This window comes from Nycticebus coucang, chromosome 2, assembly GCF_027406575.1.
Source record: "Nycticebus coucang isolate mNycCou1 chromosome 2, mNycCou1.pri, whole genome shotgun sequence".
Lineage (NCBI taxonomy): Eukaryota > Metazoa > Chordata > Mammalia > Primates > Lorisidae > Nycticebus > Nycticebus coucang.
The window spans coordinates 165032769-165055957 of NC_069781.1; the positions used below are offsets into that span (position 1 = coordinate 165032769).

A 23189-nucleotide genomic window follows, 5' to 3' on the forward strand; every position below is an offset into this window, starting at 1 on the left:
CCGGAAGTGGTAGGTTCAAACCCAGCCCCGGCCAAAAACCAAAAAAAAAAAGTCAATTTTTAAAAATGGAGCATGTGGAGACCACCAGCATCCTTGGCAGGTACCCAAACCTCTAGAGCACAAACATTTGCCAATTTTATGCTCTCGGACAGAAAATGGTGTGCTTTCCCTTATTAGATTTTATATGTTTATTGAAAAACATACGAGGAGGGCGGCGCCTGTGGCTCAAGGAGTAGGGCGCCGGTCCCATATGCCGGAGGTGGCAGGTTCAAACCCAGCCCCAGCCAAAAAAAAAAAGAAAAACCTACGAGGACTTCTATGTTAGCTTTAGTTATTTCTTCCAGATTCAAAATAGAGAATAAAGTCATCAGTTTTGCCACTCATGAAACAAAACAAAGATAAAGTGAAGAAAGAATTTCAAAATGGCAACCAAAAAAGAGAGAATCTAGCCGACGAGTACAACCAGAGAGGATGAAGCACAAGGTTCAGGCATTAGCTGTAAACTTATGCTTTGTGCGCTTTTCTGTATGTGCACTGTATAAATACTTCCATAAAAAGTCCTTAAAAGCAAAAATGTCAGTCTATAACCCCCAAACCCATTCTATGTCTTATGCAAAAGCAAGTTACAAAACAGCACGTGTAATATCCCATTTTTATAAGAATGTGCACAGGAACAAAGTCTAGAACAAAATTGGCCTAATTGTTCATGGAAAACCTCTCTAGCTGATGAAAACACCTTTTACTTTTTACCTTTTACTTCATCTTTCTACATTAGTCTCATTTTTTGTAAAAAATGAACACAAATAATCAGAAAAATGCTTTTTTTATTTGAAAAACAGTACTGAAGTTAGAAATCTAATATTATATCACAGACAAATTTATGTACAAACTGAATGTAAACTTCTTGACATAAGGGAGCTTTGTAAGCCCCATACAGTAGCAGATTCCCAAAAGACACTGCCAGGTGTGTGGCTGGGGAAAGACGAATAGAAATAGAGAAGGCTTCTCACAGAGAAGGGGTAACCTCAGGAGTCTCCGAATAAAGAGAGGGAAGGAATCAGGCAAGGGGCAAAGGCGGCTGGATGGAAGGAGGCCTGTGAATGCAGGTGAAAAGGCAGAGGGCTCCTGAGTGGGGGACAAAGGCCGCGGACCTGGGGGTTGGAAGAGGTGTGAAGGAAAAGGGCAGAGCTGAAGCAAAAACTTGTGATGGAGAGAATAAGGGCGGTTTCACAGGGAAAGGTCAGTGTCTCACCAATGCCTTCCACATCTAATTGTTCTGTTTCTCTCCCCTTGCTGCTTCCCTCCCTCCCATCCCCAAGGGAAGTGACTCCAGGCTTTTCCTTGCATAGGGTGCTGTGCTCAGGATCTTGAGTGCACAAGGGGGTGGACACCTGACCCAAGGGCACCAATCCACAGGCTGGCCAGATACCTTAACTTAGACTGAGAAAGCTCCACCCAAATAGACAGTCAAGTGCTCTCTGGAATTCAACCACAATCAGCAAGTTGGTTTCAGAAAGGTTTGACAGATCAGTGATGAACATTTCACATGTATAATCTATCAGATATATAAATATTTTATATATATATATTTCACAAAATTTAACGCCTGCAACTTTGCTAAGCATTCTTTTATTGTTCCTCAATCCTTAAGAGTTGTTTTGGGTTATGCCATCATTTACAGAAAATACCTAAAGGTACACATTGCAGATTCTGAATGCTGTATTACGCTTTCATACAACTACTGAACAGTGAGATGTGGTTTGTTTCATTGGGCCTCTTACTATAGCTGCCTCATCTGGAACCACAACCTCATTTGTCGAAATGAGTCTGCAGGTTCCCTGTTTATCTTACTCAGTCAGATATCCGGTATTGAATACATCACCTACACATTTCACAGAGAGCCACACAAAGTGCTGAAACATGCTGCATATTTTTAACGTAAAATAATCTCTTTAAAATAGTATACCTGGAAAATATTTAAAGTTTATATTTTTGCTTGATTTAGTCTTATTTTAAAATAAGTAGTACTATCTACATCCCATCTAGCTTAATATCACACCTAAGCCGTGTCTCTAAAATAAGTTTCCCTCTAGGCATGGTGGCACGAGCTGAAAGTCCCAGCAACTTGGGAGGTTGAGGTGGGAGGAGCGCTTGAGGCCAGGAATTAGAGGATATAGTTCACTGTGATTATGCATGTGAATAGCCACTGCACTCCAGCGTGGACAACACAGTGAGAACCAATCTATTAACAAAACAAAAAAAAGCTTCCCAATTAAATAATTAAGACAAAGCTGTTCCATACAGCATCTTTATGCCAGTAAGAAAAAGATCTGGGTCTTGATGAGAGCTTAGCTTGGCAAGGTAGCGAATTAAAATGGCACCTCCTCAGGCATCACCTGTGGCTCAGTGGGTAGGGCACCAGCCCCATATACTGAGGGTGGCGGGTTCAGGCCCCGGCCAAACTGCAACAAAGAACAGTCAGGCATTGTGGCAGGTGCCTGTAGTCCCAGCTACTTGGGAGGCTGAGGCAAGAGAATTGCCTAAGCCCAGGAATTGGAGGTTGCTGTGAGCTGTGATGCCACAGCCCTCTACCGAGGGCAATAAAGTGAGACTCTGTCTCCAAAAAAAATGGCACCTCCTCTGGGCTGACGAACTGGGAATAGGCAACCCTTCCTCCCAGTGGACACTGTCCAGTGCTAAGGCACAGGGCTTGGCCAGAGCGCATGCAAGCTGGACCTCTGCCTTTCTCTCTCTCTCTTCTTGGCAGGTCCTGGGCCCCCAAAGCCCAGACCAATAGCTGAAACTTCTCCAAAGCATCTGGTGAAGGTCAGGCGGGAGCATGAGCAGCTACTCCTCGACTACCTTACCTAATCACTACTGATCAACATACCAGAGTGATGTACTCACCACCACTTCCACCTACATCACACACTGCAGGACCATGCACATAGCCAGGCAGAACTATCCACCTGCTGTCCCAGTTGCAGCTCTAAAGCTACACTCTAAAAGAAATACAGACTAATTTGCTGGCAAATTATACCAATCTCACTTTACTATCTCGGAATTAAGGAACTAAAAGGCAAAATTGTATCTAACACCAGCGTTTTATTATAACCCAAACCTCAGGGCTCCCAAGTCAGCTGCCTGCCCCAGTACATTCACTTGCCTGGGCTGAGGCTCACAGATTTTCAAGGAAAGAACCTGAGTAGGAAAGTGAGTGAAACAGAACCTAGTCAGATGAGGCAGGGGCCATCAGTGCCTTAATAGCAACTAACATTCACCAAGTGCTTCCCATGGCAGGCTCCATGCGAAGCACTTTCCAGTCTCACACCAGCCCTATGTTGGCAGATACCCCTGATGATTCTGGTCTGACTCAGGCTCATAAAGGACGGGCTGAGGCCTAAAGGTCATGTGATCACATACACATGACTTTATGTGTAAGTGATCGAGGTCTATTTTTCTTTTTTTCTTTTTTTTTTATTGTTAAATCATAGCTGTGTACATTAGTGCAATCAAGGGGTAGAATGTGCTGGTTTCATATACAATCTGAAATATTCTCATCAAACTGTTCAACGTAGTCTTCATGGCATTTTCTTAGTTATTGTTTGTAGACATTTGTATTCTGCCTTTAGTAAGTTTCGCCTGTACTCATTCTAAGATACACCATGGGTGTGGCCCCACCCATTACCCTCCGTCCACTCTAATCTCCCTTCTTCCCCTTCCTTGGCCCTTTCCCCATATTCTTGTGCTATAGTTGGGTTATAGCCTTCATGTGAAAGCTATAATTTAGCTTCATAGTAGGGCTGAGTACATTGGATACTTTTTCTTCCATTCCTGAGATACTTTGCTAAGAAGAATATGTTCCAGCTCCATCCATGTAAACATGAAAGAGGTAAAGTCTCCATCTTTCTTTAAGGCTGCATAGTATTCCATGGTATACATGTACCACAATTTGCTAGTCCGTGGGTCGATGGGCACTTGGGCTTCTTCCTTGACTTAGCAATTGTGAATTGGGCTCCAATAAACATTCTGGTACAGATGTCTTGGTTATATTGTGATTTTTGATCTTCTGTGTATAAACCTAGTAAAGGAATTACAGGATCGAATGGCAGGTCTATTTTTAGGTCTCTAAGTATTCTCCAAACATCCTTCCAGAAGGAACGTATTAGTGTGCATTCCCACCAGCAGTGTAAGATGCCCTTTTCTCCACATCCACGCCAACATCTCTGGTTTTGGGATTTTGTTATGTGGGCTACTCTTACTGGGGTTAGGTGATATCTCAAAGTAGTTTTGATTTGCATTTCTATGATAATTAAGGATGATGAGCATTTATTCATGTCTGTAGGCCATGAGCCTGTCTTCTTTAGAGAAGTTTCTCTTCAAGTCCCTTGCCCACCCTGAGATGGGGTCACGTGTTCTTTTCTTGCTAATACGTTTGAGTTGTCTGCGGATTCTGGTTATAGACCTTTATCGGAGGTATAACCTGCAAATATTTTCTCCCATTCTGAGGGCTGTCTGCTTGCTTTACTGACAGTGTTCTTGGCTGTACAGAAGCTTTTTAGTTTGATCAGGTCCCAGTAGTGTATTTTTGATACTGCCTCAATTGCCTGGGGAGTCCTCCTCATAAAATATTCACCCAGGCAGATTCCTTCAAGAGTTTTCCATATACTGTCTTCAAGTATTTTTACAGTTTCATGTCTTAACTTTAAATCTTTTATCCAGTGAGAGTCTATCTTAGTTAATGGTGAAAGGTGTGGGTCCAGTTTCAATCTTCTACAGGTTGCCAGCCAGTTTACCCAGCACCATTTGTTAAATAGGGAATCTTTTCCCCACTGAATGTTTTTAATTGGCTTGTCAAAGATCACGTAACAGTAAGTAGCTGGATTCATCTCTTGGTTCTCTATGCTGTTCCAGACATCTACTTCTCTGCTTTTGTGCCTGTACCATGCTGTTTTGATCACTATCAATTTATAGTACAGTCTCAGGTCTGCTAGCGTGATTCCTCCTGCTTTGTTTTTATTGCTGAGTAATGTTTTGGCTATTAGAGGTTTTTTCTGATTCCATATAAAACGAAGTATTATTTTTTCAAGATCTTTAAAATATGACAATGGAGCTTTAATAGGAATTGTATTAAAATTATATATTGCTTTGGGTAGTAAGGACATTTTAACAATGTTGATTCTTCCCAGCCATGAGATGGTATTTTTTTTCCATCTGTTAACATCTTCAGCTATTTCTTTTCTTAAAGTTTCATAGTTCTCTTTGTAGAGATCTTTCACATCCTTTGTTAGGTATACTCCTAAGTATTTCATCTTCTTTGGCACTAATGTGAAAGGAATGGCATCCTTGACTGTTTTTTCAGCTTGGTTATTGTTGGTATATATAAAGGCTACAGATTTATGGGTGTTGATTTTGTAGCCTGAGAGATTGCTGTATTCCTTGATCACTTCTAAAGGTTTTGTAGTAGAATCCCTAGAGTTTTCCATATATACGATCATATCATCTGCGAAGAGTGAAAGTTTGATCTCTTCTGACCCTATGTGGATACCCTTGATTGCCTTTTCTTCCCTAATTGCAATGGCTAAAACTTCCATTACAATGTTAAAGAGCAATGGAGACAATGGGCAACCTTGCCTGGTTCCTGATCTAAGTGGAAATGATTTCAATTTGACTCCACTCAATATGATATTGGCTGTCGGTTTGCTGTAGATGGCCTCTATTAGTTTAAGAAATATCCCTTCTGGGTGGCGCCTGTGGCTCAAGGAGTAGGGCGCCGGTCCCATATGCCGGAGGTGGCGGGTTCAAACCCAGCCCCGGCCAAAAAGAAAAAAAAAAAAAGAAAGAAATATCCCTTCTATACCAATTTTCTTAAGTGTTCTGATCATGAAGGGATGCTGGATATTATCAAAAGCTTTTTCTGCATCAATTGAAAGAATCATATGGTCCTTATTTTTTAGTTTGTTTATGTGCTGAATTACATTTACAGATTTATGTATATTGAAACAGCCTTGAGACCCTGGGATAAATCCCACTTGGTCGTGGTGTATAATTTTTTGGATGTGTTGTTGGATTCTGTTTGTTAGGATCTTATTGAGTATTTTAGCATCAATATTCATTAGTGATATTGGTCTATAATTTTCTTTTCTTGCTGGGTCTTTCCCTGCTTTGGGGATCAAGGTGATGTTTGCTTCGTAGAATGAGTTGGGTAATATTCCTTCTTTTTCTGTATTTTGGAAGAGGTTTAGTAATATAGGTACTAGTTCTTCTTTAAATGTTTGGTAGAATTCTGATGTAAAGCCATCTGGTCCTGGGCTTTTCTTTTTAGGGAGATTTTGTATAGTTGATGCTATTTCACAACTTGATATAGGCCCGTTCAACATTTCTACTTCATTCTGGCTAAGTCTTGGTAGGTGGCATACTTCCAGGTATTGGACTGTTTCTTTCAGATTTTCATATTTCTGAGAGTAGAGTTTCTTGTAGTATTCATTAAGGATTTTTTTGAATTTCTTAGGGGGCTGTTGTTATTTCATCATTACCATTTCTGATTGATGAAATTAGAGATTTTACCCTTTTTTTTCTGGTTAGGTTGGCCAAAGGTTTATCTATTTTATTGATCTTTTCAAAAAACCAACTTTTGGATTTATTGATCTGTTGTATAATTCTTTTGTTTTCAATTTAATTCAATTTAATTTCAATTTCATTCAATTTAATTTAATTTAATTCATTTAATTTCAATTTCATTCAATTAATAATGATTTTGGTTATTTCTTTTCTTCTGCTGGGTTTGGGGTTGGAGTGTTCTTCCTTCTCCAGTTGCTTGAGATGTCCCATTAAGTTATTAACTTCTTCTCTTTCCATTTTCTTGAGGAAGGCTTACAGTGCTATAATTTCCCTCTTAGGACTGGCTTTGCAGTATCACAGAGGTTCTGGCAATTCATGTCTTGATTGTAGTTTTGTTCCAATAATTTGGTGATTTCCTTCTTAACCTCGTCAATAACCCATCTATCCTTCAGCATAAGGTTGTTTAGCTTCCATGTTTTTGTATGGGAATGCAGATTCCTGTTGTTACTGAGTTCAACTTTTATTCCATGATGGTCTGAGAAGATACAAGGAATAATTTCTGTTTTTTTTTTTTTAATTTCCTGAGGTTAGATTTGTGGCCTAGGATGTGGTCGATTTTGGAGTATGTTCCGTGGGCTGATGAGAAGAATGTGTATTCAGTTTTGTTGGGATGAAATGTTCTGTAGATGTCTGTTAAGTCCAGCTGTTGAATGGTTAAGTTTAAATCTAAGATTTCTTTGCTTAGCTTCTTTTTGCAGGATCTATCCAGCACTGCTAAAGGGGTTTTAAAATCTCCAACTACTATGGAACTGGAGGCTATCAAGTTGCTCATGTCTGTTAGAGTTTCTCTTATAAATTGAGATGCGTTCTGGTTGGGTGCATAAATATTAATAATTGAAATCTCATCATATTGAGTATTACCTTTAACAGATATGAAGTGTCCATCCTTATCCTTCCTTATTTCAGTTGGTTTAAAGCCTGTTGCGTCTAGAATAGGATTGCAATGCCTGCTTTTTTCTGCTTTCCATTTGCCTGGAGTATAGATGACCATCCCTTCACCTCGAGTCTAAATTTGTCTTTTAATGTAAGATGCGATTCTTGTATGCAGCAGATATCTGGCTTGAGTTTTTGTATTCAGTCAGCCAACCTGTGCCTCTTTAGAGAAGAATTTAAACCATTCACATTAATTGAGAATATTAATAAGCCTTTCGAGAGTCCAGCGGACATTTTTAATCCTTTTGCGATTGTGGAAGTTGGAATTTGATCAAAATTTTCTGGGTGGGTTTACTTTTGTGGTGGAGGGTTATGCTGGTCTTTATGGAGGATAGGTCTGAGAATATCCTGGAGAGCTGGTTTAGTTATGGCAAATTTCTTCAACATGTGAATGTCATTGAAGTTTAATTTCTCCATCATAAATGAAACTCAGTTTAGCTGGGTACAGGATCTTGGGTTGAAAGTTATTTTGTTTTAGGAGATTGAAAGTCAATGACCATCCTCTTCTAGCTTGAAAGGTTTCAGCAGAGAGATCTGCAGTTATTCTAATATTTTTGCCCTCGTAGGTGATGGTTTTCTTTCATCTGGCTGCTTTCAGAATTTTCTCCATTATATTAACTTTAGTGAAGTTGATTATGATGTGTCTGGGGGATGTCTTATTTGGGTTGAGTCATGCTGAAGTTCTGAAACTGTCTGCTATCTGAATTTCAGAATCTCTTGGCATGTCTGGAAAGTTCTCCTTCATAATCTCATGGAAAAGAGACTCTGTGCCTTGTGAAGCCACTTCATTGCTTTCGGGGATCCCTATAAGACAAATAATGGTTTTCTTCAAATTATCCCAGAGCTCTCTGAGAGAGTGATCTGTTTTTGCCCTCCATTTCTCTTCCTCTTTGAGAGTTCGGGAGCATTCAAAAGCTTCGTCTTCAATGTCAGAAATCCTTTCTTCTGCTTGCTCCATTCTGTTATTGAGGGATTCGACTATGTTTCTCAGACATTTGAGGGCTGCAACTTCTTGTCTCAATGTGTCAAAATCTTTGGTCATTTGGTCTTTGAATTCGTTGAATTCTTAAGATATCTTTTGGGTTACTGCTTGGAATTCGAATTCAATCTTATTTGCTATCCAGATTCTGAATTCGATTTCTGACATCTCAGCTATTTGTTTGTGCATGGGATCTTGTGATGTGTCTGCCCCATTGATCCTCGGGGGAGTTGATCTACTCTTATTATTCATATTGCCAGAGATTTTCTGTTGATTTTGCCTCATGATTGTTTTTCACCGTTGCCTCTGGCCATCCTAAGAATTGGGGAGGTGTTTCTCCAAGATTAGACCCCAGTGGGATCACTCTATTGTTGCTGGATCTTTGTAGGGAGTGGCCCTGTGTAGTTCCTCTGGAGCTGCCCCAGCCAGAGAGTTCTGGTTGTGGAAGCAGCTCCAGAGTGTGACACACCTGGATCCAGCAACAGGGCGGGAGGTGGTGCACACGGTTCTGGGAGTGCCTGGCACCCAGTGACTTTGGCACAGAGAGCCCAAGGCTCCAGCAGTCTCTGGCTAGGAGAAGGGCTCTGTGCAGAGGCAGGGAGGGCTCCAGAGGGCACACGGCTACCAGAGTCCCTGGCCAGATGAGCAGGCCAGTGTGGAGGCAGGGCGGGTATAGGAGGGAGGACGCAGGGTTGCACGGCTCCCACAGTTCCTGGTCAGGGCACGTGGAAGCCTAGCGGGCGCGGGTTGCGGGTCGCAGCACAGCTCTTATGGAGGTCCAGGCGGCGCCAAACCCAGGAGTTTGAGGTTGCTATGAGCTATGATGCCTTGGCACTCTACCCAGGGCAACAGCCCAAGGCTCCAGTGTGCCAGTACGGGTCTCACTCTGCCCCTCAGGGTTAAGCCTGTAAGGCAGCTCAGCCCCTGCCTTTAGGCTGCTCCGTCACTAGGTTACTAGCTCCCGCCTGATCCTTGCTCTGCAACCCTGAGGGTAGAGCTTGCCAGGGCAGTTCTCTCACAGTGGCTCCCTGTGGCCGACAGCTGAACACTATTAGCTATGTCCAGCTCAGCGTCGCAGTCTGGGGCCCTAGACAATGCCCAAAGTTCTCCACACTCCTGCTCAAGCTCTCCCCAAAGGCAGTTCAACTAAGTGACAAGTCCAAAAACACCGAAACAGTTCACAGGTAAGGCCTTTCTGGTTTGCAGTCTCACTGTTGCTTGTACTTATGGCTGCCGGCGGGATTATGTCAATCAGACACACGCAAACCACTTGCCAGTTTTCCACTGTTTTTGTCCTCCTCTTGGGGTCCAGAAGTCCCTGTATCCTCAAATGGATGATTATATGCAGATCCCACCAGGCAGAGATGCCTGGAGTCTTATCTCCCCAGAGTCACCGTGCCCTGTTGCAGGGAGGCTGTTACTCGGCTGCCATCTTGGATTGTCTCAAGTATCTGAATTTCTTTTCCATCTCTATCAGTATTTTTCCTTTTGACTCAACATGAGGGTAGCGTCCAGGGAGGTGAGTCACCCTGGTCTGTTTCTAAGCTCTACAGCCAGATTCTTGAGGTCTATTTTTCTAAAGACAATGACCAGAGAAAAACAATAGGAAATCTAGAGGAGAGCAGAGGGCCATAAAGGATGCTCCTCCCACAATCCAGAAAAGCAGGGATCCCCCTGCAGACTGGAGGAAGAGAGGAAAGAGATAGAAGGGGACAAATGAAATCAGAAGGGTCAAACATGCGTGGGCCGCATAAAAATCCAGCTCACCCAGCCTCCTCTTCCAATAATAAAGTGGGAAAGATTCTGAAAGGGACAAAAATTATGTAGTACTGTCAATGGGAAACCAGGCCTGTTAGAACATAACTTTCCAAGTTATCTGATCCCACAGATTTTGTGTCTTTCATTGTCCATGAGCTATTTTATAGTTCTCTTAAGTTATACATAACTGACAGCAATGCAAATGAATTCTGTCTGGTGGAGAGACAACTGATTCCCTTCCAAGCCAGAGTTGCATCTACTTGGAATTCATTTCATGGAATGCATGTATGATTTTCCTTTGAACAGGTTGTATATCTTACCAGTTCCCTCACTGATTAATAAAATATTCTTTTTTTATATGAGTTATAATTTTATCTTTAAAAAGTTACCATTTAGTACTCACGAAGAATATCCAAAAGGGTGCCAGCCTCAGGTCAGTGATTCTTCCGATCCCTAACACTGGGAAGTACACTGGCAAACAGGAAGATAAGCGAGTCTCAATTCTCACCTCTCTTCCCCTCCTACACCAGGAACATGGTCTCCACCGTCCTCATGACTTTTACTGGCTCTGAGCTCAGCAATTTTTGAAATCCAAGGACAGAGAAGAGCTGAGGGGTCTCCCATTTCCCCGGCTCTAAAAGTTGTGACCCATGAATTGTGTAAGAACTGGGAGCCAATGGGCAGGTGCCTGTGGCTCAAAGGAGTAGGGCGCTGGCCCCATATGCTGGAGGTGGCGAGTTCAAACCCAGCCCTTGCCAAAACTGCAAAAAAAAGAACTGGGAGCCAGAGGCCTCTTTGAGGATGGCAGACCCACTAAGAGCAGGGCGAGCAGAGAGGAAAACAGAAGTGCATGAAGTCACCATAGGATGGGATAGATGAGTGATGTGGAACAATGTTCACAATCTGCCTAATGGCTGCAGACACAACAGCTCACACAAGGGTTCCAAGTGTGGTCTCTGCAGGGAGACTGCACAGCTCCCCACTTACCTGTGAGTTGTTGACCCCAATAAGGCTCTGTTTTTTTACCTGTAAAATGGAAACATTAATAGCATAAAACATTTAGCAACCCGGCACGCAGTAATGCATAATAAGTGTTAGCTTTCATATCATTTATTTTGATTGAGAAATGAGTTTAATATATTGCAAAATAAAAACAAGAAATACAATAAAATATAACTGCCACCTATTAACTCTTGCCCATTTGTCATTTTCTTTCCATCCAAACTGTCAAAAGACCAATTGGGCCGTCTTTTCTCACCTGATCTGCTCAGTCTCTTACTAGACCTTGCCATAATCCCACCTTTCTCAAAGCCATTCCTCACACCCTCTAACCCAGCAACATCCAACAGAAATACTTGTAAGTGAGCCGCATACAAAGCTAAAAGCTTTCTAATAGCCATATTTTTTTTTTTTGAGACAGAACCTCAAGCTGTCACCTTGGGTAGAGTGCTGTGGCATCACAGCTCACAGCAACCTCCAATTCCTAGGCTCAAGTGATTCTCCTGCCTCCACCTCCCAAGTAGCTGGGACTACAGGCGCCTGCACAATGCCCAGCTATTTTTTGGTTGCAGCCATCATTGTTGTTTGGCAGGCCCGGGCTGGATTCGAACCCGCCAGCTCAGATGTATGTGGCTGGCACCTAGCCGCTTGGGTCACAGGCACTGAGCCTCTAATAGCCATATTCTACAAAGTAAAAAGAAATAGGCGGAATTAATTTGAATAGTATATTTTATTTAACCCAGTATATCCAAAATATTATCATTTCAATATGTAATCAATATTAAAAAATTGAGATATTTCCCAATATCTTTAATTTTCTTATTAAAGCTTCAAAATCCAGCATGCATTTTATACTTATGATTATTATAAGTGCTCCCCATCTGAAAATCCAAATTCATTAACCTAACAAACCAGGCCCTCTCCAACATCTAACCACCTGCCCTTCCCTTCCCTATCTTTGCTTAGTAAATGACACCTGAATTCGTCTCTTATCACCCCTTTCTGGGCTTGACTCCCAGCCCCTTCGGATATTCCTCCACCATAGGACACATATCTTATTCCAGGCACTGGCCACCTCAACATCTCATGCAAATGTGCCCCTTTCCCAAAAGGCCACAAGTACTTCCCTGCCAAGCCCACTGTCCCCAGGCCTGTATGAGAGAACTTAGCTATGGTGGTCCACCAGTTTTGTCTGCCCCAAATCCTCAACCTCAATAGGTCTGTGAGCTCCTTGGAGCTAGGGATTTTTGTTCCATTTATATATGTATAAATACATAAATTTAGCCCCACTTGAGTCCAATTTATATTTAAGTACTCAGCCTAGGCACTTTCTATTTACATATAAAGTGTGGATTTTTTTTTTTTTTTGGTTGCAGTTTGGTGGGGGCTGGGTTCAAACCCACCACCCTCAGTATATGGGGCCAGCGCCCTACTCACTGAGCCACAGTGATTTTTTTTTAAGGGGTGGATATGCTACAACTTTTACTGACATCTAGTTACTGAGTTTGATTGAACTCTCAAGTCGTTTAGCCAACTCTTAATCTCAAATGTACACATTTATAGGTTTTGGCCTGAAAATGAGTGAAAGAAAGTAGACAAGCTAAAAAGCAACTACTGCTGGAAGAGCCACTGTTCCTGGAGTTTTTTTCCCCCATTAGCACAAAGGTCTTTTAGCCTTCAACTATTTTTCATAGCTGGGCTGGAATAAACGGGAAACCACAAAAATGAAGGCTTCCACTGGGCCAGTCATCAAATCACAGTGGCAATGAAAAGACCATCCAGAACAATCTACATCTGATTAATCACTACATTTTAAGTGGTTATTGATTCATCTAACTCTCAAATTTAACTAATTATTTGAAATTTTCAGTAACAAACTTCTGGACTCCAGGATTTCTTCGAGCCCTCTCTAACCCTTCACTGAAGATCCCTGCCCTCCCTCTTCAGGCCCCATGGAACTGCTGCTCTTTTATTTTCATCAGAAAGCTTTATAAAAACAACCACTATGGCCTTCAGCTCCATTCCAGTTGGGACTTTTTTTTTTCCTCCCTGATCATGTAAAGTGTCTCTTTCGGAGGTTCTCAGAAGATTCTGGCCTACAGATATGAGTGACTCCATCTGAACATGTTAATCAGAAAGCAGACAACTTCAATAATTACAGAATCCCTGGTTTTCCTTTTATACTTTTCTAAGCAAAAAGCTTGGCAAAGCCTCTTATGGTTTCCCCAACTTTTACAAAAATCTGTCTCCTAAGCAAAAGCTTCTGTTTCCTAGTAGCAGTAGATACTCTTTTAAAACTTAAAGTTAAAAAAAGAAAAAGTAATTACAATGGCATTTTAATTCCATACTTTCTCCCCAGTATTTTCCACTTAGAACAGAATCCATTAATTTATTTATAAACATATAATTATTTTTCCCTTACAGATACCATGTTTTTAAAAACTTGACCTTACAAATTCTGTTAAGTAATAATCCACAAGTTTTATTTATTACATATGTATTATAATCAACTGTTCATCCAGCTCCTTACTACGTGCCAGGTACTGGTTTAGGCACTGGGGACATAGCAGGGAACCTGAACTCAAAGTCTCTGCTCTCACAGAGCTCACATTCTGCACAGCAGTTAAATACTATGAAGAGTAAAGCAAAGGCCAGGCACGAAGCTCATTCTTATTACCCTAGCACTCGGGGAGACTGAGGTGCTTGGATTGCTTGAGGTCAGGAATTCCAAGACCAGCCTACTAAAATAGAAAACCTAGCCAAGTGTTGTGTCTGGTGCCAGTTACTTGGGAGGCTGAGTTAGGAGGATCACATGAGCCAAGTAGTCAGAGGTTACTGTGAGCGAGGCTGCGGCCATGCACGGCACTCTAGCCTGGGCAACAGAGTAAGACTCTGTCTCAAAAAATAAAATAAAGTTCCTCCAGAGCTGTCAAGAAAGAATTAATTTAGCCCTGTGGCCCAGAAGGAACTATTAAGGACTCACAGAGCTGGCTGTCTCCCAGGCGTCTATACTGTGGGTAAGCACACTGGAGATCTGTGATAAACTGAGCCCTTCCAGTATGCTGTAAGGAAGAATGGTGACCAAGTCTGTATTATTATTATTTTTTTGTGGGTTTTTTTTTTTGGCCGGGGCTGGGTTTGAACCCGCCACCTCCAGCATATGGGACCCGCGCCCTACTCCTTGAGCCACAGGCGCTGCCCATGTATTATTTTTTTAATGTTCAGAAATGTGATGGTACTACCCTTTGATGTAGTGAAAGTGCTCCTTGAAATTTAACAAAATACAATAATTCAAAAGAAGAATCCAAGCTATACTCATGAGGATGTTTACTGATACAGTTTTTCTAATAGCAAAACACTGGGCTACCACAGGATGTCTTATATAACCTCTGGTTGGGGGTGGGGGTTGTTCTTGCTTTTCTTTTCTTTTTTTTTTTCTCATACAGAGTCTCACTTTGTTCCCCTTGGAACCATGGAGTCATAGCTCACAGCAACCTCAAACTCCCCAGCTCAAGCAATTCTCTTGCCTCAGCCTCCCGCGTAGCTGGGTTTACAGGTGCCCGCCACAACACAGGGGTATTTTTAGAGACAAGGTCTCGCTCTAACTCAGGCTGGTCTTGAACCTGTGAGCTCAGGCAATCCACCCACCTTGGCCTCCCAGAGTGCTAGGATTCCAGGTGTGAGCCACTGTATATTAGCTTTTAAGGCTAATCTATACTAAGGTACAACTAGTAACAGCTAACATTTTAGTAATTTTGAATAGGAAGTACTTATATGTGGTATAAAATTCAAAAGGCATTAAGAGTTACACAGTGGAAAATGTCTCCCTGTCATCCAGTTCCTCAACTTGTATCATTCCAGAGATATTTTCTATCACTATTTATCTGTCTGGACTGCTACAACAAAATACCTTAAACTGGATAACTAAGAAACATATTACTCAAAGTTCAGAGGCTGTAAAGTACAAGATTAAGGGGCCAGCAGATTTAGTGTCTGGGGAGAGCCTAGTCCTCATCAATGGCACTTTCTATATGTCCTCATATGGCAGAAGGGGCAAAGACACTCCCTTCAACCTCTTTTATAAGGGTATTAATCCCATTCATGAGGGTTTTGCCTTTATGAGTTACCCACTTCCTCAAAGCCCCACACACACACAGTTTTAAGAGACAGGGTCTCCCTCTATTGCCCTGACTAGAGTGGTAGGCTGGCACAGGGAGTAAATTACCCACAACTTACAAGTTAATAGATCTGCTGATGACCATAAGCGAATAAGCAACTTGCCAAAATTGTCCTGACTGATAAGATCAAACTCCATACTCTCAGAAACACTTCCTCCCTCACAACACACACACACTCTCTCCCCACTCCCAAACAAGGGTGATTTCATGTTATGTTGTCCTCTCTACCCAGAGCACACTTTCATCACCCACCCCCATCCCCTTGCCTGGCTAACTTTGACTTTCCATACAAATTTTGTTTTATTTTTATTTTTTTGAGACAGAGTCTTACTTTGTTGCCCTCTGTAGAGTGCCATGGCATCATAGTTCACAGCAACCTCCAACTCTTGGGCTCAAGTGATCCTCTTGCCTCAGCCTCCCAAGTAGCTGGGACTACAGGTTCCCACCACAACGACTGGCTAGTTTTTTTAGAGACGAGGTCTCACTCTCTCTTGCTCAGGCTGGTGCCAAACTCCTGAGCTCAAGCAGCCCACCCCCATCAGCCTCCCAGAGTGCTGGGATTACAGGCATGAGCCACCACGCCTGGCCTCCATACAAATCATAGAAGCACTTTTACTCCATTTACAAAAAATCTTGCTAGGTATTTTGGGGTTGTGTTAAACCTAGAGATCATTTGTGGAGAACTGGCATTTTAACTAAGTTTTCTAATCCATAAACAGAGCATGCTTGTCTACCTAGGTTATATTGGATTTCTTTCTTCAATGCTTTATAGTTTTCAGTGTGCACATCCTGTATACATTCTGTTACAAATATGTATCTAGGTATTTCATTCTTTTCAGAGCTAATTGAAATGGATGTTGATTATTTCAATTTCCAGTGCTTTATTGCTACAACACAGATACATGCCTTTTTGTGTGGAAACCTCATAACCTGTAACCTTGCCAACTCACTGGAATCCTAGGAGCTTTTCTATAGATTCCCATGGGATTAGCTACATAGACAAATCATGCCATGTGCAAATAGGGAATTTTCTTCCTCGCTAATCCCTATGCCTTCTATTTATTTCTCTTGCACTGGACTTTCAGTATAAGGCTGAATATGAATGGTGAAAGTAATGCCATTGCTGTTCTCCATCTTAGAGGGGAAAGTGTTCATTCTTTTCCCACCAAGTGTGATGTTAGATACAGATATTTTTAAACGCCTTTTCAGGTTGAGGAAGTTCCGTTCTCTTCCACTTCTGCTGACAGCATTTATCATAAAAGAGTGTTGAATAATGTCAATTTTTTTCCTCCATCAACTGATATAATCATGATATAAATGTTTTCCTTTGAAAAAAAAAAAAAACACCTTTTTTTGAGACAGAGTCTCACTCTGTCACCCTAAGTAGAGAGGGCTGTGGCATCATAGCTCACAGCAACCTCAAACTCTTGGGCTCAAGTGATCATCTTGCCTCAGTCTCCTCAATAGCTCCCTCAGTCCCAATAGCTGGGACTACAGAAACCTGCCACAACACATGGCTAGTTTTTCTATTTTTAGTAGAGATACAGTCTTGCTCTTGCTCAGGCTGATCTCTAACTCCTGAGCTCAAGCAATCCACCTAACTCAGCCTCCCAGAGTGCTATAATTACTGGTGTGAGCCACCTCACCAGCCTTTGAAATTTTAATATGGTATACATCTATCTATTTTCAAAAAGGGCACCAGCCTTTCGTTCCTGGGATAAATCACCGTTGGTCTGGTGCATTATTCCTTTACATATTGCAAGATTCTATTTCCTGAGAGTTTTTTGTTGAAGATTTTTGTGTCTATGTTCATGATGAATATTGCTCTATAGTGTTCTTGTCTTAAACTGCCTGCCTGGTTTTGTAAAAACAGATGTGTACTCTACACTTAACATCCTTTTCTGAGGTCTTAGATGGTAATTTTACTATTTTTAAGCATCATAAAAACTTAAGAGTAGATACAACTTTGCTTTTCTGCTAGAGTTTATTTGATTCCAAGTCCTTAATCAAGAAGACAACTCCTACAGATAATAATCTTCCTCAGGGATAATGGGACTGTTTTACAAGCAGCCACATAATGGTGGATCTGAGAAACCAAAGTAGTGAAATCCACTACACCCACCAGGATGCTCCTGCAGGGAGCCATCAGGGATGGGTGGGAATCAAGAGGACAAAGGAGTCTTCAGTAGTAAATAAAACATACACTCCTTCAAGATTCAACATGGGTCATTTTGTGTTTCCCTAGTTATCTGACCAGCTCTTAAGAATCAGGAAACTGGCTCGGCGCCTGTAGCTCAAGCAACTAAGGCACTAGCCACATACATCAGAGCTGGCAGGTTCGAATCCAGCTTGGGCCTGCCAAACTATGACAACTACAACCAAAAAATAGCCATTGTGGTGGACACCTGTAGTCCCGGCTACTCGGGAGGCTGAGGCAAGAAAATCACTTAAGCCCAGGAGTTAGAGGTTGCTGTGAGCTATGATGCCACAGTACTCAACCCAGGGCCTCAGCTTGAGGCTCTGTCTCGAAGAAGAAAAAAAAAAAAAGAATCAGGAAACCAAGTCAGACCCAACTGAACATCAGTTGAACCAGTTCCTCCAACACAGTTGAGGGGATTTAGGACTGATAAGTTTGCTCTGTGTCTACAACCGGTCCTTTACCAAGATTGCAACTTTGTAAATGTGGCTATTTTTATGCTAGGTATAGTTTCTATCACTTATTTTCCCACTAGATTTAAGTAAAAACTCAGTTTTTTACTGCCCTGCCCTGGCACATCCTCCAGAGAGCAGTGATCCTCCAGGACTGTGTTGACAGGCTCAAGACAGAAAACTGACTAGGTTCCCATCAAATAAAAGATATGCCATTACCAAACCTTGAAATGCTTTGAGTTACTTGAGAAAGCATCTACCAAACATTAACCCCTTAATTCTTACAATTCCCAAATGCTCAGTTAGTCATTACCACTCATATTCTAGAAGATGTGGTAAAGTTCAGACGTCAAGATCAGCAGAGCTAAAATTTTAATTTAAACATATCCTATTATCCACTTTCATTATAAAAAGTCTAAACAAATGTACTGTCAAAAGATCAATTGGGATTAGGAAAGTCTCAAGAAAGATGTCTGAAGCAAGAAGAGCCCCTAAATGGTCCTTTTAGAACTGAAATGCCTTTGAGAAGACCCATCTGCTCCTTCGCAAAAAGGACAAAGCTGCACATCTTAGAACAGGACACGACTCAGTGAGAAATCAAAATCTTGTAAGTTCACTGACTTAGCACTGCAAAAACTCACACAGAAGGACACTAGGCTGCCCAAAGATCACAGAAACATCCTCGGTCTGAAGGGCTCCTCCCGCACTAAGTGGAACTCAAATGGGTGTGTGTTCAGGAGACAGTAAAAAGCAACTCTGAAACTAGACTGCCTGGGTTCAAATCCCAGCTCTACCACAACTCACACCCTCTGTGCCTCAATTTCTTCATCCATGAAATAGGGATGACAGCACTAGAGTAAGCACTCGCTAAATAGTGCCTGTTATTCTTCGAAAAGTTCTGTCCTTCTGTCTCTAGTTTAGGACTGTTTAAAAAAGAAAAATGTTGGCCAGTGGCTCATACCTATAATCCTAGCACTCTGGGAGGCCAAGGTGGGTGGACTGAATGAGCTCAGGAGTCCAAGACCAGCCTGAGCAAGAATGAGACCCTGTCTCTGCTACAAACAGAAAAACTAGCCAGGTGGAGTGGTGTACCCCTGTAATCCCAGCTACTTGGGAGACTGAGGCAAGAGGATTGCTCGAGCCCACAAGTTTGAGGTTGCTGTGAACTGTGATAATGCCATGGCACTCTACCCAGGTGACAGAAAAGTCTTGTCCAATCCAGGATCTGTTCCCATATCATGGTATAGATATAATAGTATGCTCACCACCACTCTCATCCCCAAAGCACAGCTCTTCTTTCAACCAATTTGACTAAAAGAATATCAGGTTGGGCCTCATAGCTCAGACCTGTAATCCCAGCACTTTGGGAGGTTGAATCAGGAGGATCTGGAGTTTGAGGCTGCAGAGAGCTACCATCGGGGTACTATACTCCAGCCTGGGCAACACAGCGAGACTCCTCTCTCTTAAAAAAAAAACAAAAACAAGAAGCAAAAGCAAAAGGCCTATATTAACTATTTCGTTAAATGTCTGAGAACTAAAAACCAGTAAGCTAGCACAGAATTCACACTCCTGAGGAAGGTAATTTAAATCAGCTGTTTAAACCAACTCTTTTTTCTATAAAAAGTGCACATTTGTTTGATGTAACCACTATAGGCATTCTCTCCAATAAGAGATAGGTACGGGTTTCATTTGAAAAGATACAATCTACACAACTGTGATTTTCATGCTAGCCCAAATTAGTTTTACTATTAGATAACATTCCATTTAAAGTATCAATTCAACTTATTATAAGTCATAAGGAAGTAAAGCATCTTTATTCAAATATATAATCGTGATTGTTGGGTGATATTTTTACAAAGTTTCTTTAGAGACAGGAAATACTAATTAGCAACAATGATAGCTATCACTTACAACACATTAATTAAATGCCTAATAAACTAGGTGCTAATTTTTACACATTACCTCATTCTCTTACTCCTTGGAGGGAGATAATATGCTCATTTTACAGAAAAATCTCAGCCTTGACTATTGAGAACTGATTGCTAGCACCTGTGCAAGGTTTTTAACACCAAAATGATTTTAAAAGTCTCAAACTTTAATGCACATTTGGATCAGCTAGGGAACCTTGCTAAAATGCAAATGATTCATGTCTGGGGTGAGGTACATGTTTAACAAGCTCTCAGGCGATGGATGACAATGCTGACAAGGGACTAAACCTGGAGTAGCAAGGATCTACAGATTGCAATAGGCCACATACCACCAAAAAAGTCTATCACACGGCTCACAGCAACCTCCAACTCCTGGGCTTCAGCGATTCTCTTGCCTCAGCCTCCCGAGTAGCTGGGACTACAGGCGCCCGCCACAACGCCCGGCTATTTTTGGTAAAAAATTAAAATTTTTAAAGGTCTAATTTTTCTCAAAACGACATAATTAGAACTTACTCTTATTTCTTGATGGGATTCTGAGTTTTGTCATATCTTAGAACCATCTTCATAATGACTGCTTGGGATTTTTTCCCCCAGTTTAAATTTATAATCCAATTTCTTGAAAATTGGTGGGGAGAAAGGGTTCTCCTCAAAACCCTGAATTTTTAGCAAGCCACGGAGACAGAGGACTATCTCAAGTTGCCATACCCTTCGAGCAGCTCCTTTTCCCTCACTCACCCACATGTAATTTCTCATTGTTTAAATTCTAGAGATTAAACAAACAGCAGTTAAGAGAGATTTTAAGGGATGGGCCCAAAATAGTACCTTACCAAAAGGTAATGATAAATACCGCTGACTTCCATCCCTGACCTTAGGTGGCAAAATCCCAGCAACAGGGTAAAACTAACACTTTGTACAAACTACTGAATTTCAATTCTTTTACTATAATAGATCCTTAGAGTGGCAAGTTCTATTTCCTTCAAAAGCCCACAGGGTAAATAAAACCAAGGTGTTTGACCAGGCCCTGCTCTTTTCTCAGTCATTTCTGATCATCTTGTACTATACGCAAACACCGGCCAGCTCTCTCTTTTAAAAGGCAATGACACACTTCCCCACACCACCTACATTCTCTTAGCTAACAGCAATGCCTAACTACAGAACTAGTGTATCTCTGAGAATATTCCAGTTTAGTGGATAAAATCAGTTTAAAATTCTAAAGACAGATAACCTGATCAATTTGTCTTTCCTTAAACCCCTTCAAAGATACCCTCTGGTATAAGCAGAACAAGTCTTTCACTAGGGAGCAAGATAAAACAGTCCATGATTCTGCAATTCACAAACACCAAGACCTTTATTTAAGGGTTTCACATTATATTATTCCCAAGGAATGTTTACTCGATCAAGTAAGAACAGAGGGACCAGCACTACAAGAAACAAAATGCAGATACCCTCCAGCTAGGTGCAAATGGCTTCTCTAGCTGAGAAGTCTAAAGTTTTGACGCTGGGCCCACAGAGGAAGGTCAACCTGTGACAGGGAATTCGGGGGGAACAAACAGGTTTTTCTGAACTGAAGTATGCCCTATCCACAACAGAGTTAAGCAACTGCCCAGAGAGGCCACAAAACAGGGACAGAGCTGACAGGTCCCTGCCCTGAACACCCTGAAAGCTAAAACTAAGGACCCTGAGAAATGAACTCCACTATGAACAAGTCCAACAGAAACTTCTCTGTTTCTGTTACATTCAAAACTGGCTGCCCTCCCAGAGTGATTCACTCTGGGTACCAATTGGGCATTGCCAGCCACCGTGCTGGGGCAGTGGATTCCAGGAGGAGTCTGTCTTCTAGGTTAATTAAAAGGACTCAAACCTCTGCAGTGTAAACGGGAGACTCTGTGGGCAGATCTGGGCCCCCCAACTGCACCTGGGCTACATGCCTCCATTCGACAAATATTTATTGAGCGGCTACCATAAGCCCAGCACACTGGTAGGTGCCAGGGAGAAATCAAGCTACAGTTCTCTCTCTCCGGAGGCAGAAATAGACAAGGATGGTGTGGAGGTTGGGCGGACCCCCAAAAATCTGCCTCAAGTGCTAAGACCAGTAGTACCCAGAGGACAGCATGACGGCCAGAGCCTGGCTCTGCGCACCACCAAGCTCAGCAACCAGACAGAATCTGGAGAGCCAAGCCAGGATTGCACAGGTAGGCCCCAGGGCAGGTGTTCAAGTGGGAGGTGCACACCTGAGACTGCCGGGCTGGAGAGGGCAGATCCCAGCCCAGGGTGAAGGTCCCCAAAGGAGGCTAGAGGACAGCCTGGGGACCCCGTGAGAGCAAGGGAGTGCGAAGAACGGGGGTCTAGCTCCGGGAAGCGGGTTCACCTCAGAGGCCGGCCAGGCCTGCGCCCCCGAGGCGGGGACGGGGAGGGAAGGCGCGCGGCTAGGCCGCCCTCCCGCACCTGGGGCCCCGCCTGGCACCTACCACTTGGGCGACCTTGAGGCGGCCGAGCGCGCCGCGCAGGTAGTCTGGGTCGCAGCGAAGGCCAGCCAGCCCGCGGCGCTGGCTCACCGGCTCGGTGGTGGGCTGGTACGGGCTGCTGGCGCCCGAGATCATGGAGGTGCTCGAGGCCTCGCCCTCGAAGCCGTCCAGCTCTTCGCCGCTCCGCATGCTGCCGCCCAGCCAGGGCCGCCCAGCGCGGCCGGCTCCTGGCGCCAGGGGCGGGCGGGCTCAGCGGGGCCGCTGCATCGCCACCGCCGCCGCCCGACTGACCGCCCGCGGCCCGCCCCGCCGCCGCCGCTGCGCCTCTGCGCCTGCCGCCCGGCTGCAGCCCCGGCTCGGTCCGCTCGGGCTCGGCTCCCGCCGCCTCGGCAGCGGAAAGGGAGGGAGGAGGGAGCGGGCGGAGATGGAAGGAGGCGGGAGCCGGCGCGCCGCGCCGGGAGGGGGCGGAGCGAGGACCCGCCAGCCGGCCGCTCGGCGGCGCTCCGCGGCGGGCAGAGGTGGAGGTGGCGGGGCCGCGCCGGGGGCCTCGGGGCGGGGGTGGGGCGGGGCGTTGGCTCCTCGGCCCCGCCCAGACCCCGCCCTCACCTGCGCCCGGCGCCCGGCCGGGGCTGCTGGTGGGGGGCTGCTAAGTGGGCGCTGCGACACTGGCAATCGCCGG

The 23189-nt window shown here is 43.4% G+C and overlaps 1 protein-coding gene across 1 annotated transcript in view; it reads right to left on the reverse strand.

The window, feature by feature from the left end:
- The window catches only part of CMTM4 (CKLF like MARVEL transmembrane domain containing 4), a 67097-nt gene extending 44206 nt beyond the window's left edge, over window positions 1–22891 (reverse strand). Inside the window, exon 1 of the mRNA XM_053603398.1 lies at window positions 22514–22891. Within this exon, the coding sequence (XP_053459373.1) occupies window positions 22514–22699 (186 nt within the window). The 5' untranslated portion in view covers window positions 22700–22891. The remainder of the gene's footprint in view (window positions 1–22513) is intronic.
- Window positions 22892–23189: the final 298 nt, after the last annotated feature.